The sequence below is a fragment of the Odocoileus virginianus genome, chromosome 15 (assembly GCF_023699985.2).
Source record: "Odocoileus virginianus isolate 20LAN1187 ecotype Illinois chromosome 15, Ovbor_1.2, whole genome shotgun sequence".
In the NCBI taxonomy this organism is placed as follows: Eukaryota; Metazoa; Chordata; class Mammalia; order Artiodactyla; family Cervidae; genus Odocoileus; species Odocoileus virginianus.
In genome coordinates, this window is record NC_069688.1 from 12663372 (window position 1) to 12678788 (window position 15417).

At 50.9% G+C, this 15417-nt stretch overlaps 1 protein-coding gene across 1 annotated transcript; it reads right to left on the bottom strand.

The window, feature by feature from the left end:
- Positions 1 to 438: 438 nt before the first annotated feature.
- On the bottom strand, positions 439 to 8980 carry TRIB1 (tribbles pseudokinase 1). The gene is made up of 3 exons (XM_020906247.2): positions 7771 to 8980; positions 5252 to 5544; positions 439 to 2768 (listed from the first exon to the last, which is right to left on the bottom strand). The coding sequence occupies exons 1-3, from the start codon at positions 8128 to 8130 to the stop codon at positions 2303 to 2305; spliced, it is 1119 nt and encodes a 372-aa protein (XP_020761906.1). The 5' UTR covers positions 8131 to 8980; the 3' UTR covers positions 439 to 2302.
- Positions 8981 to 15417: the final 6437 nt, after the last annotated feature.

The window sequence follows — 15417 nt, forward strand, 5'->3', positions numbered from 1 at the left end:
ACCTTCAGGGATGGATGTAGACCTCTGAAATTACAACAGACGTCTGTTGGAAACACATGGGTGTTTTTCTGATAAGTGTCCACAGTTTTCATCAAATTCTCAAGGGTCTGTGAAAGACCATAAGCCAGAGGGATTCCTACAACTCAAGACTTTTTCATGTATGCGCCTCTTCAAATGTTTCTCAACTCTTAAATTCAACCCATAGCCCTCATCAACCTGATTCACCAAATTGGGCTCACCCATCAAAAAGAATTTGTCTACTTCAATGGAAAAAGTGAATGGGTTCAGCTCTGTCAAAGGTCATCTATAATCATCAGCTATTTACTTCTTCATCTCCCCATTGAGATTCCAGGCTCGAAGCCAGCGACCTTTGCATCCCCAGCATGAAACTACACCAGGTAACGGTAGACTGGACCCCAAAGAAAGTCATTGCACCTATTTACGAAACCAGATTTATTAAAATTTCTCTACAAGTTGGAAATGGCCATCTCAACATATATACACATGTACAGGAAGGGTCTAGTGTTTCAAAGCCCCAGCAAACCCAGAGTCCTTAGCCGGGTCATGTATCACAGATACAACATTCAAGCAACCACGAGAGCGTTAGTGCGACAGAGGTCTCTGTCCTCCTTCTTCTCCAAGTCCCATGATTCTGTCAAGGTAATATTGCCAATGATCATTCACATTTCACGTGGTATTAGACACGCAGGTTATTCAGACAGACACAGACAACAGAACAAGTGTCAGAGTGAAAACAACAACAAATGTATAAAAGGTACAATATATGTACAGAGTACACGGTACGTGAGGTATACACGGTATTCTCACAATGCATGTTAGTAGTTTGCCTAAGGCGTAGCCCTTAAAGGTGACTGCCTGTCTTTGTGCCATTTCTCAAAATACAGTATGTTTGGTTTACCCGTTTAACCACCGGATTTCAGTACTGTCTGAGACATTTACTGATATTTCATCTGTTTTTTTAATGCAAATGGCAGTTTCTCTGTTCTATCTTCTGTAGGTAGTGAGTTCCCATCTCTGGAAGCATTCAAACAGAGGTTGGAGTCCCACCTGTGAAAGAATTTGGGGCATGGCGGGGAGGGATTTCTATATTGGGAGGTGGTAGAGAAAGGAAAGAAGTTGGACTAGATGACTTTTAAAGTCCCTTCCGACCTTAAAGATTTGGGGCTTGCTATTTCACTCCAGATACCAATGAAACAGATGCATTCATAAACCACACCACAGCTGAAATATTAACAACCTGTCATGCAAAACTGCAGACCAGACCCATGGGGGTGGTTAAAGACTAATTCTGAAAGTCAGTCTGAGAGCCATCTAAGACTATCCAAAATTTACTTTCTCTGAAGCACAAAAATCTGCTCTTGGGAGAGGGGAGTCTTCTTATTTTTCTCCTCCTAGACAAAATGCTCCACCCTGAGATGGTCTTAGCGGAAAAAAGGAAAGGATAAATGCTAACATATTTGAGGGGAACCAAAACAGCTAATGGTTTCCAAGTGCTCAAATTCTTTTTAAAAGTCTCCAGTCTCTCTGTCTGAGCTCAGAGTTCTGAAACAGCCAGGAGCTTGAATCTTTTATGATACTCTTCCACCGTTAGCTGGTAAGTGCTTTTAAAGTGAAAGGGGAAGGGGCTCATTTCAAGGTCAGAAAGAAGGCATTAGTGCAAATGGGGTCTTGGCAGGACACAAAGGAGAGATGATTCTGGGTTCATGGTTCAGGCAGGCTCCTATGCCCCTGAAACAGTCTGCTCCAAAAACATGAAGAAAGGGTGAGTGTTAAACCAAACCAGAAAAAAACAATTTTCCAATCAGAGAAGCTGGGGGTAGCGAAAGCCTGGCTACCAAAAACCAGTTTGAAGATGGCAGGTTTATTGGCCCAAGTAATTTGTCACCCTGTTAAAAATATAGTTATTGCCCAAAATGCCATTGTGTGATTCATTTCCTCTCCCTTTAGAATGTTCAAGTTCATTTCACTCCATCACACGCTGCAGGATATTCATACTCCGTGCCACCCAGAAAAGAGGCGGAACCCCCAAATCCAACAAAGGGATAGTTGGCGAAGGTTCACTGAGGAAAACAACTCTGCAGGGCAGCCAGTCAGAGTGTACGCTGCTCACCTCCTCAGTCACGCATCCGGAAGATGAGAAAGAAGGGGCGCCACGGTGAATTCAGCAGCCACCGTCTCCAGGCCATCGCCTGTCTGGTTGGCCCCATGCCGAAAGGCCTGTCCATCTTTAGAAATGGAAAATGCCATGTGTGAGAATTATGAGGTTTCTGAGGTTTGGGGATTAGCAGAAGAAGGAACTGATGTCACTGTCCTCCTGGTACTCTGGAACAATCTGGTCGGAAGTTCCTACTTCTGAGTCGACGTACCCAGGTTCCAAGACAGACTCAAACCAGGGATGGAGTAAGATCTCTGGGGCAGTGAGTCTCTCCGAAGGCTCCCGTCTCAGGAGGCTGCGAATCAGGCACCTGGCTTTGGGAGAAATGTGGTCAGGAATGCAGAACTGTCCACGTCGGATTTTGGAGAAAAGGGCACTGGGGTCTGAGTCATGGAAGGGGTAGCGCCCCACCAAAAGGGTGTAGAGCATCACCCCAAGGCTCCAAACGTCCGCTGCCTTTCCAGAGTAGGTCCCCGTGGTGTTCAGAATCTCGGGGCTCACATAGGCTGGGCAGCCGTGTTTGTCTGACAAAGCATCATCTTCTCCCTTGATTATGTGTGTATCTTCTAGACTTTCCAGTCTGAGCTGGGTTCTGGAGAAGACATGAAACAAGCCATTACTTCCAGATCCACCTGCTATGAAACACAAGGCCTTCCTTCCCAATAATAGGGCCCTCAGGCACTCAACACAAAGGCCCAAGGAGTGCCAGTTACCCCTTTATCCAGTAAGCACTGCCTTGCAGCCTACCCAGGAGGACTCCGGATTTCACAAACCAATACAAACTGCAATAAAAATTAGCAAAGTATTGAGAGAGGGCCTGGGGTGGAGGGTATGATGCAAAGCCCCAAATACTATTCATGATGCTAGAGCTTAGAAGAGATATCCTAATAGGGGTTACACAATTTACAAAGTGCAGATTGCAGTAGTGGGAGTCTGTGTCAGAATACTGACATTTCTCCAAAAGCTACTGGGGAAGAACAGCTTATCCTACTGCTTCAGGGAGAGCCAGAGCATCCTATAAGCCGATCTTATCTCTTATCATGCCACTGGCTGCCAGGGTCACTAGGACAGATGCCTGGCAATACAAAACATTACAGAACATGGAGCCCAAGGTCACTGATATTGCACACGGATTGTCAGCACTCCTGCTCACATTGATATACACACAGAGAGAGAATTCTGTCCACCTGAGCCCCAGCCCACAATGGCCTTGACTTAGGAAAAGAACGAGGAATGTTAATTATGTGTATTGGCATATTTAACTGCAAAGAATGCTTAGGCAGGACAAGAAGACAAAGAAAGCGGCTGGTGGGTTTGAAAGATGCAGGACGCCTAAAATGCCCATGTACGTGTACACATGCACACACACACACATACACAAACATACACACACCCCAGGATAGCATAGCAACACCTGAGCTCATTTACCCAGACAGGGATTCATCTGTTCAGGTAACAACTAATCTGAAACATCTTTAGTCAAGGCTCTCGGATGAAGCTGCAGGTGCCTCCCTGTTCAGACCCAGCCACTCAAGCCTCCTGGGCTCCCCCAAAGCCCAGAGCCACGTGGGGAGCCTCCAATATCTGGTGGCCACTGTGTCCCCCCAGCCCAGTTTCTCTGAAATAGCCTTGTTTCAGTAAATCATTGGTTGAGAAGGACACAAATATTTGGTACAGGCTACTGGGTCAATTCCTTTTCCTCTTAAAGGTCTAGTTGTTTTTTTTTTTTTTTTTTTCCCTTCCTGCCTTCCTGTTCCCTGGAGTGTAGTATACATGTGCTAACTTCAGTATGTCCTCAGCCTGACCTCCCCCGTCGTTATGTAAAATACCCATTGGTTCTGTAAACGGAAAATATGACTCAACCCACACCGGCTGCCACTGATTGGTTCCCGTAGTACTAAAACCCTGCACCTGTGCTGCTTACACTGCTAGCGTCAGCCTGCCGTTGCTTAACCCTCGGGTTGCCAAACTCCACGCACATGACATTCGCCTGTGCAATGGTGGATTTCAAAAGTAAGCAAGGAGGTGTGTAAGGCATGTTTCAGAAAATACATCACCATATCAAAGGAGAGTGTTCCAGGAACTGGAAACTTCTTCATTGCCAACACTTTGCTTTTCTTTGCTAATCAGTATGTTCCAATAACTCTTGCAAGGTCAGATACAAAGTCAGGTTTTCTGGCAACTCAACAACCCTGTACATTTTCATAGGATCTGGAGTTACGGCTAAAATGGCACAGGTGGGTGAGCCCTGCATGAACAGCTACAATAGGAGAGTGCACACCCACCCACAGTGGTATTGCTCTTAATCTTTCCACAAGCGATGTGGCCCACCTCCTAAAATCAGGTAAGGTTTATCTCCTGCGGCTTCCTGAATTCTCTTGTCTGAAACCTCAACTCTGAATCTTAATGTCTCATTATTGTCTTATCGGACTCATCTTGTTCTTTTATGAGGTAAGCCATGATCTATATTTAGCAACCAATTCCATCCAGCTTCCATTTCTTATTCAACAGTGGCTATTTTCTGAAGATGTATCCAAACAAGATGCCTAAAAAGTCACCAGACAAAGTGGAGAAAATATTGGGGGCCAAGCATGACACAGAATAGAAGTGTGGGGTGAAGGAGAGGGAGAGGTTTCTGCAAATGTAACAGTCTGACCAGTGCTGTGACACTTACTAGGTACCAAAAAAAAAAAAAGGCACTGAGTATAAACAAGAATTTTTAAATGTCCTCTAGGAATCGATGCTGTGAAGGTCATGCTGACATTTGTACCAGAGAAGAACTGACCTTTCTGACAACAATGGGGAATAAACTTGATCCCAGGATGGAAGTGGGGAGAGTAACCTGTCCTCACGTGACATCCCACAAATGCACCAAGTTGTCCCCAGGCCACATCCACAAAGGTGCAGGAAACCCAGCTGGGGCCTTGGCTGCTTAGGAGAGAGGACTTCTCAAGACTAACTCTGGGACAACTGAGCCCTTAATGTTGATCTGAGCCAACGAACCACCCCAACTACTCAACCGGCACCCTCATTTCGGTTCCAAAAGGCACAGGAGAGGCTGTGGAGGCCGCTCACCTCTCTTCGGTGGAGAAGACAAACTTCCTAAGCTTCAGGTCCCCCAGCACAATGGCTGACTGGTGGCAGTGGGCAACGGCAGAGACAATCTGCTTGAAAAGCCGGGCGGCCTCCTCTTCCCGCAGCCTCTTCCGGCTGCGCACGTAGGAGTGCATGTCCCCAAAGTCCCTCTCAAAGAAGACGTAGGCCTTTGTTTCCCCAAGGATCACCTCCACGATGCCTGTGATGTTCCTATGTGATGGCAGCTGGATGTAAGGCCGGATTTTGTCCTGGTAGTGTTTAATGGGAAACACCTGCAGAGAGAAGTGGACCTGCTTAGGAGGCTAGAGAAGCAGAGGCTGCCTTCCAGCTCCTGGGCTGAGCTGCAATTCTCAGTCTGGGGACTCTGGTTGACATGGGACTTCCCAGGTGGACTTCCCGCCTGTCAATGCAGGAGACATAAGTGATGGGGGTTCTATCCCTGGGTTGGGAAGATCCCCTGGAGGAGAACAAGGCAACCCACTCTTGCCATTCTTGCCTGGGAAATCCCATGGACAGAGGAGTCTGGCAGGGGGTTGCAAAGTCCAGGGGACTGCAAAGAGCCAGACATGACTGAAGCGACTTAGCATGCACGCACACATCCCCATTAGCTCTTCAACCCCACTTTATGCAGTTGCAGCTACCCCTAACACCCCCAAACCAGAAGCATCTAGGGCTCTGGGCTAGCAAATATCCAAAGAACCACCATATGGATGGTTTGAAAGAGTCTTCTCTGAATGGCCTTCCACAAGTTCCAGAGAGCTAAGCCCCGAAGTCCCCACCCTCTGTGGCCCTTGATCACTGGCGGGTGCCAAGGGGCTGATGGAGGTGCCTCTGGTATCTGCAGGAGCAGTCCCTGGAAAGGTATGACCTCCTGCAGACCAGGAAGGGCACAGAAGGCGGCGACCAAGCAGCTTCCAAATGGAAGCAAGGAGCTGGAGAACACGCAGCTCTGTCATCACTGGGAAGGAACAAATGACTCCAAGTCTGTCAACACAGCCCTAAGCAACCTGCCTGGGCTGACTCAGGTATAAGGAGTCTTGCGGTAACATTCCCACAGGACGGATACAGGATCTTGGGGGCAGGGGGGATTCATTTGTTTATTTATCTACCTCCCCCCCTCCAATTCTCACCCCCACCTCACCCAGGACACGGGTAGCATCTCCTCTAAGAAGCTGACTGGTCTCTTTAAGGGCCTTTTGTTTAGTCCGGTTACTCATATCCTAGACTCAACTGGAAACGGTGACACACGGATTGTCACCATCTGGATTCGTCTATTATCTGCTCAGAGGAACTGGAAGGGGTTGCACAATGACCAGACCCACCCCATCTCTAAGGCCTGGCTGCTCTGTCACCAGCTCGAAGAAATCTCTCCGCTGCCCCCCTCCTCCCACCCCCGGCCCACACTCACGCTCCTCCCAAAAGAGCTCTTAGCCCCAGCGACCCAGAAGAACAGAATTTTTCCCCCTTTAAAACTGGGCATGATCATGTATTTGAAGTTTCGTTCGAGTCGGACAGTAGGTGGCAGCAGCGAGCCCAGGGAAGTTGGGGGTCAGGTGAGTTGCAGAAAACCCGAGTGTCTTTAACTGAGGGGTGAACCTATCTTTAAGGTGAAAAGGAGCAGCCCATAGGATTATCAGAAATGTCTGAGACCGGGGTGTCCAGCTCGCAAAAGGTAGATGGACTGTGGGAATGTTCTGCGTCTACCGGCGCAGGAGGAGAGCTCGGGGAATCCTGTTTCCAGTTGTACCTCCAATTGGATGGCATCCTTATGTCCAAAGGAAAATCGCTGGCCGGAAAATCAAGACATGAATGGAAGCCAGGGTTCCTAGTCGGTGCGGGCTTTCCAACATTTCCTTTCCGGCCAAATCCCCCCGCCCTGGCTGGAAGACCCCGCCACCCCCACCCTAGACTGGTCTCTGGGGAAGACAGGGTTCCGGTTCCAGCGCGGGTTCCAGCCGGAATCCCCAAGACCTGCGCCCGACACGGAACTCCCGCCCCCTGACCACCCACAGCAGAGCCCGGGTGCCTCGCAGCCCCGGCGAGAGAGCTGCCAGCTGCTCCAAGCTCCAAGCAGGCACCCACTGCAGGGCGCCCTTCCAGAACGAGGGGCGGGGGGATCGAGGAGAATGAGAAAAGGGGAATGGCATGGCTCTGGAATCCAGTTCAATTCCACAACTTATATGGAGCGCCACGCACTAAACTGGGCGCTAAGAAAATAATCTCTAATAGATATAAAGCAACTGAGCACCGCACTTCCTCTTGACCGCCGAGTTCGGATTATACCACTCCATCCGAACCTCTCAATTCCCAGTAAGGAGATCCTAGTCAAATGCTGCCTTCCCGGGCTCAAACCCACTTAACCGCCTTGCCCCAAGCCCAAGCGCTGGCGGCACCTTCGGCTCCCGGGCGCTGGCGGGCGAGACCCCAAACACTTTTGCCTGCTACCGTGTCCCCCCTCACCCGAGACCTCCGCCGGGTCCCGGACCCCGGGTGCGTACCTTGCAGCGCAGCTCGCGGCCGGTGTGGATGCACAGCGCCCGGGACACATGCTCGCGCTCAGCCAGGGGCAGCAGCAGGTAGTCGGCGATGCGGCTGGGCCCCGGCACGCTCCCGGAGCCGCCGCCGGCCCCTGGAGCGGCGGGCGGAGGCTGCGGGCTGCAGGGAGAGCCAGGGGGGCTGAGGTAGTCCGGGGGGCTCGAACACTCGGAGAGACGTGGGCACTTGGCCGCCACGGCCGCCGCGTCGTCCGCGTCCAGCAGGCGTTTGGCCGGGGTGCCCCGGCCGGCGGCGAGCAGCAAGGCCGGAGTGCGGGGCTGCGAGACGCCGTTCATGGCAGAGCGCACGGGACCGACCCGCATCCCGACCCGTGCCGGGGCGGCCCCGGCTTTGTAAGTCCTCGGATCCGCGCGGAAAGGCGCGACGGGCGCCGCGACTTACTCCAGCCCGGGGGATGGAGTTTGCAGACGGAGTTTGGTTCTGCCCCCACCGGGGGCAAAGCTGGAGTCGCTCCTGGTGCTCGCGGGGACCACGCTGGCAGCGCGTCCGGGGCGCGGAGGCCGGCTTGGGTCTCCGGATCGGGGAGCCTCGCAGAGGGGCGGCAGCCGCCGCTATTGTTGTCGAAGCTGCCGACAGCCGGAGAGGCAGAGGCGGCCGGCCTTCCCGAGGTTCAGAGCGGCGAGCACAGGATTCGGTAGGCTCGCTGGAGCCACGGAGCAAACACACTTCCCAGAGCAAGAAGTCTGGTAGCAAAAGCCGGAGCAACTTTTCCGCGGCGCTCGGGATCCGGCACGCTTCTGGACTCCCGGCGTGAGTGTGCGCGAGCGAGACGCGCTCGGAGAGAGTGACTGAGTGTGAGTGAGCGTGTGCGCCGCACCGACCCCGGCCAGCGCACTCCTCCTTCTCCTTTTCCTCCACCTCCTCCGCCTCCCGGTGACTCACGCTGTATACACACACACTCACAGGCCGGGCTGTGTAAACAGTTGGGAAGCCGGGTTGTGCAATGAGGTGGCTGCGACGACTCCGGCCCTGCCGCCGGGCGAGCAGTCACCGAAGCGGGGTGGGGGCGGGAAGGGGAGGTGGAGCTGGGTCGGCGGGGGCGAGGGGGGTGGCCCGAGGGCTGGGATGCTCCGGGCTGAGCGCGCTCCGGCGCAGGTGGTGAGTTCTGAGCCCGCTGGGGCGCGCGCACACGCTCCCCCCCGCCCTCCACCAACAGGCTGGTCTAGGCAGGAGGCGGCGCGCGCCCTCCCGCAGGCCGCGGACTCAGCGCTGGAAGCCGGGGGAGGAGGCGGAGGAAAAGTTCCCGTGACGTCAGGGTCCCGGGAAAGTGGGCGGGAGGGGAGGGGCCGCGGGAGGCGAAGCAACCGGTGATTGGTGCGCGCTCCTCATTCACTCGGAGCACAATGGACTGCGGGCGCGCGCACCAGCTCTCCTGCACCCGCCGCTCGCTGCGACCGCAGGGTGACTTCTTTTGCCCCGGGGGATCCCCTCGCCGCCCCGCGCCTGGGGACCTCGGGTTGGAGCCGTAGGCGTCGCCGAGACCCGGCGGTAGCCGGAGGAAGGGAGGAAAGAGAAGGTGATGAATTCCAGAATCACTCATTCACCCCCACGCGGTAGTTCCGGGGAAGACCTATGCGTGGTAGTGGATGTGACGGTGTTTTTTTTTTTTTTTCCTTTTCCTGCCCCCTCCCAGCTCTAATCCCCAGCGTCTGTTCGCTTCCACAAATAGAACCTTCTGTTGGATGAAATAAAAGCAAACACTAGGCCTTCTGCTCTCCTCCACCTCCACGCCCCTCCCGCGCCTGCCGCCCGCCCGGATTGCACGGAAATAGCTTCTCCCGGCTCCCCGGCCGCCCCTTCGCGGTGACTCGCAGAAAGAGCTTCCTGAGCCGCGGCCGGTGGGAAACAAAGGATGTGGGGAGAGGGCGGAAGGGGCCCACGTGGCCGTCGCCGAATTCCTGTCCCCTCCCCATGCCTCCTTCGCAGCCTCCACAGGCGCAGCAGGGTCTAGAGCCCCGGGGCTAACCCGGTTCCTTGGTGACCGGGTAGATAGTGATACTGCCTACACCCAGGCAGTCCTGCCAGGGCGTGTGCATGCACTCGTGCAACCTGATTTGGGTGAGCGCGAGATGTGTCAGACCCTGCACAAAGCTCCATGAAAAAACAACCTAGACGCTGTCGTTTTTCTTTCGAGAACCAGGTCAATTCGGAGTCCCTGGACACCGAACATAGATAACTGTTCTCAGAGTCCCTTCTCTACTTCTGCTAAACGCTTCATTTTCTAAAACCAGGTCGAGCCCCAAGGATAAATCCTTTTCCATATTAAGTCTCCATTCATTCAGCAAGCCCTAATGAAGCATCTGCTCAGCTAGAGGCTGAGGATGAGGAAGATGAAAATTAATAGTAGCTAACAGTAATTGAACTCGGTAACGTGGCAGGTGCTGTTCTAAGCGCTTGACACTGAAGTTTTACAACTACCCGGTGGAGTTATTTTTTGTCCCTTTTCACAGAGAAGCATGCAAAGATTAAGTTACTTGCTGTGGTCAAATTCGCTACTGAATGCATTCAAGCTCTTAAAGCACTCGTGAGGACTCAAAGTAGAGATTACAATTTGTAGAGTTAGGTAGGATTCCATCTAGAAAGCATCTGACCTGGGGGGATATTTGGGGTTGTAAAAGATTTGCACGGAGTGAGGGGGGTGGGGAGGTAGGAGGGTGGGCAGGGCAGGTAAGGCAGGATGTGGGGAAGGATCAGGTTGAAGTTAAGAGGCCAGGCTGGCTACAAGGGTGGAGCTGAACCTGCAGAAATCATCCGAGAAAATCTCCAATGCCTGCTGAGAAGGCGGCACTTGATCTCGTAACCAAGAGAGTCCACCCGAGGTTTTCCTTCTTTCAAGTTCATTCTGTGCCAGTTATTTACGATCTACTAAGCTGCCCACTGATGCTGAAGCTAAAACTCCAATACTTTGGTCATTTGATATGAAGAACTGACTCATTGGAAAAGACCCTGATGCTGGGAAAGATTGAAGGCAGGAGAAGGGGACGACAGAGGATAATATGGCTGGATGGCATCAAGGACTCAGTAAGCATGAGTTTGCGCAAGCTCCGGAAGTTGGTGATGGACAGGGAAGCCTGGCTTGCTGCAGTCCATGGGGTCACAAAGAGTCAGACACAACTGAGCGACTGAAGTGAAACTGACTGAGCTGCCCACTGGGCATCATCACTTGGATGCCAAACTCAGCAAAGGCCATCAGTCTCTTTGTCCAAGGTGTGCACCTCCTTCACTGCCTCTTCTAAGAGAAAGACATTGCCACCATCATCCCCGGGGACAGAATCCCTGGCAGTCATTTCCCCTTGAATCCACCTTTTCCCTGCCCCCTACTGGGCTGTCACTGGGTCCAGTCCTAGTCCTGCTTGCTCTCAGAGACATCCCCTGGCCGTCCCCTGCTTGGCTCCCTGGGACTGCCCCCACAGACTTCTCATGCTCCCTTCTTCTGCCTGGAGTGGGGCCCTTGAGGTGCTGCTCTGGGCCGTGGCGGCACCTCCTCTGTGGCCCAGCCACCCCCACCCGCCTTCAGCCAGCCCCTGTGTGTGGCTCTTGCCAGTTGCTGCCAAGATCTCCCTACAGGACTGAAGGATTTATCCACCCGCACCCACCCCACCCTCTACGCTGGGGGCGCTGAGAGTGCCTTTTGGGCGTTTTGGAAATTGCCTTGACTGAGTAGGGCTACCTTGCCCAAGTTCACACTCCATTCCCAGGAGGTCCAATGCCAGGTGACTGTAGAGTGAACAGGTCCAGCCTCCTTGCCCAAATCTGAGCCAGCTCTGAAGGGCATCCCAGTTTTAGCCCACCCATTAAGGGTCTACTGAGTTCGTCCCTGAGATTGCCTCCAGCCTGGCTCTTCTCTCCACCCAGTCCTTTTCCTTCTTTCCCCTTCCAAAGGCATTTCCGTAATAAACCTCCTGCATTCTAATCTCTATCTCTGAGTCTGCCTCCTGGAGGGACCCAACCATGGTGCCCTCTGCCTCTTTGTGGTCCTAGCTCACTCTAGGCACTCTGGCTCCTGGGAATCAAAAGACACCAATTTCCTCCCTCCAGCCCTAGGGTGAAAGCTGCTTTATGATGTTGCTCATCTCCGGGCTACCCACCATACCGTGTTTTGTTCTATTTTTGTTTCTGTTTTTCTAATACCTTTATAACTAGTTCTGCAATTTAATTTTTTCCACTGAACTTCCTGGCCTAGGTTTCGTTTTCCTGTCTGATACAAACCCTGTACCTCTCCCATGTCAACCCACTTCTTGCCACTCTCATGATCTTAGTTCAGGGCCTTCTCCTGGCTTTCTGCAGTAAACTGCTAACTGGGTACTCATTCATCCTTTCAGCATACAAGAGCACCTACTCTGCCAGTGCACCTACTAGATGCTGGAGTTACAATGGTGCACAAAACCAAATGTGGCCTTGAGCTCTTTAATCCATTCCCCACACAGCTATCAGAGTACTTTTTCTAAAATTTAAACTTGAGCACATCAGGCCCTGACCTAAAAACTTGGCAGGGGCCATCAGAAGATAAAATCAAAATACCCTCTTTTCTGGCCCTACTTCCCTTTCCAGCCTTACCTTTCTTGTCTCCTCACCCGCACCCTACCTATGCCAGATCCTGGTAGGGACCTAAACACATCTTGCTAATTCATGCATCTGCATTTTTGCCTGTGCTGTTTTCTCCCACTAGAATTCCCCCGATGAACTCCTATTCATCCTTCAAAACCCCACCCAGATTTCCCCTGCACTGTTGTCAGATGTCAATGTCATCCCAAGCACTGCTGAGTCTTCCATCTAGCTTTTTTTCATGGCATTGTCCACTCAGCTGTGTCCCAGAGGGCAGGGAATATGTCTTATTTAGCTGTGTATCTCCCATCCCAGCCCAGTGTCTGTCATAAAGGGAGGGCTAAGTGACAACCAAATACATGTACTCAAGGGCAGAGAGGCATCCAAAAGGAGGACCTGAAATGAGAGACAGGGCATTTGGGCCAAGGCAGGGTCATGGGGAATAGGGCACAGAGTTAAGAGTTGAATGTCTAACCCTGGAAGGAAACAGGATATGGAAAAAAAAGGAGGGGGGGGGGGGGTGGCTGAAGTTTTAGGGGCCTCCAGGCTGGATGCCTGGGAAGACAGACTTGTCCCCTTGGCATGCAATCAAGATAGCCAAGGGGTCAAGTGAGCTAAAATTGTCGTCACTTTATTGCTGGGCTTTTCCTGCTGGCCAAATCTGGACTGAACTTCCATCAGACTTTTCAGATACTGATTTGAGGAAGCCTGTTGCTTTTTTAAATTTTATTTTATTTATATTTATTTATTTTTGGCTGTGTGGGCTTTTCTATAGTTGCAGCAAGTGGGGGCTACTCTAGTTGTGATACGCAGGCTCAGTAATTGCTGCTTGGGGGCTCTAGATCACGGGTTCAACAGTTGCCCCACAGCATTGGCAGGCAGATTCCTCACCACTGAGCCACCAGAGAAGCCTGCCAGTTGCTCTTTACAGGCTTAAATTGTCTTACCTGTGAGAAGGGCTGCTCTTCCTCCCCAGCAAGGTTCTCATGGGAACAAATAGCTGCAAATATGTGAAAAGTCCTTATGAGTTACCTACCCATACACAGATGTGATGATCAAATATGAGTATGCCTTGATTTTAAACTATGTGCATTTAGTCAACAAATATTCATTATCAGCTTGCCACATGCCAGAGTCAGAAAAGGCCTTTACCATGAAAATCCAAATTGACAGATACAAATATGCAAGTAAATAGGAATGTGGACTAGGTCATATTCTTCCTGTGTTAAAAGGGTTCTTTGCCTTATAAAAGGGTCTCCCATGTGATGCATTTGCAAGCTCCTTTGGCGCGTTTATGGTGTGGTTTGGTAAAACGTAGGTACCTTGAGAGCAAGATCATGGTTGATGTGTATGTGTGGTGTGTGTCCCTTTGCAGCCTCAGTACAGTACTGAGCTGACACCAGAAGTTCACCAGATGACAAGTTGAACTGGGGGGGAAAAACTGATTTACCTCCAACTTCTCAGGAAAGCACATATTGCATTATGTAACATGGGGAAATCTGTATTGATTTTGGGGGACAAAGTTAGGCTACTGATGAGCTCAGTCTTGACTCATTTTCATTCATGCCCAGGTAGGTGCCTGGCAGCACCATTAGCAAGGTTTTGAGTGCCTTTTGCATGCGTACTCAGTTGTTTAGTTGTGTTAGACTCTTTATGACCTTATGGATTGTAGCCCGCCAGGTTCCTATGTCCATGGGATTTTCCTAGCAAGAATACTGGGGTGGTGTTGCCACTCCCAACCCAGGGATCTAACCCTCGTCTCGTATTTCTCCTGCATTGGCAGGTGGGTTCTTTACCGCTAGTGTCACCTGGGAAGACTTACCCATTCCAAAATGCAGAGAAATTCTCAGAGCAGCCAGGACTCAGGATTCCACCATTTGGCTTCAGGGTATACAGGGCTTTGCAGCCACACATGACATGTGTTATGCTCCCTAACTCCAAATTCTAAACCAGTAAACACACCAAAGGAAAATCAGTCCTGAATATTCATTGGAAGGACTGATGCTGAAGCTGAAACTCCAATACTTTGGCCAGCTGATGCGAAGAACTGACTCATTGAAAAAGACCCTGATGCTGGGAAAGATTGAAGGCGGGAGGAGAAGGGGACAACCGAGGATGAGATGGTTGAATGGTATCACCAACTCAATGGACATGAGTTTGAGCAAGCTCCTGGAGTTGGTGATGGATAGGGAAGCCTGGCGTGCTGCAGTCCATGGGGTCACAAAGAGTCAGACACAACTGATCAACTGAACTGAACTGAAACACACCAAAAAAAAAAAAAAAAAAAAAAATCAGGACATATTTAAGAAAAACAATACTAGTATTTACAATAAGGTTCCAAATACTGGAAAAAGAGTTGAACAATTACCGAGTTCCTCCCATATGGTAGAACTTTATATCTGTTTTCTTGTTTAACATTCAAAATTATCTCATAAACTAAATACCACCATTTTCCAGTTTCCCAAGGAGGCTCAAAGAAGTTGATTAGCTTGTCTAAGGTCACACAGCTGGAAAGTGGCCATTTAGAATGAGAACCCTCTTCCGGTTGACCTCAAACCTAGATCTTTCAGCTTTATATGCCACCCAAATTCCCAATGAAGGGGAAGATTATCCAAACATTTCTTCCCTTTAATATTTTTTTAAGTTCAGTAAAAATCTTTACCTTTTAAGAACTTACCCTCCCCCAGCAAACATTTGCATACACAGGCACACACATACACAGATAGAAAATTAAGATTCATGATAGAGCCTCAAATCTGACTTTGCCTGATGATTTGATCAATTTTAAAGGAAATCAGTCCTGAATATTCATTGGAAGGACTGATGCTGAAGCTGAAGCTCCAATCCTTTGGCCACCTGCTGCAAAGAACTGACTCATTGGAAAAGACCCTGATGCTAGGAAAGATTGAAGGCAGGAGGAGAAGGGGATGACAGAGAATGAGATGGTTGGATGGCATCATCAGCTCAATGGACATCAGTTTGAATGAGCTCCGGGAGTTGGTGATGGACAGGGAATCCTGCAGTGCTGCAGTCCATGGGGTTGC

Bases quoted from the DNA above. Each gene is read 5' to 3' on its own strand.
- TRIB1 (XM_020906247.2), bottom strand. From the start codon at position 8,130: ATGCGGGTCGGTCCCGTGCGCTCTGCCATGAACGGCGTCTCGCAGCCC. The intron at 5,545-7,770 runs GTACGCACCCGG...TTCTCTCTGCAG, and splicing joins GCCGCGAGCTGCGCTGCAAG to GTGTTTCCCATTAAACACTA. The intron at 2,769-5,251 runs GTGAGCGGCCTC...TGTCTTCTCCAG, and splicing joins GTCTTCTCCACCGAAGAGAG to AACCCAGCTCAGACTGGAAA.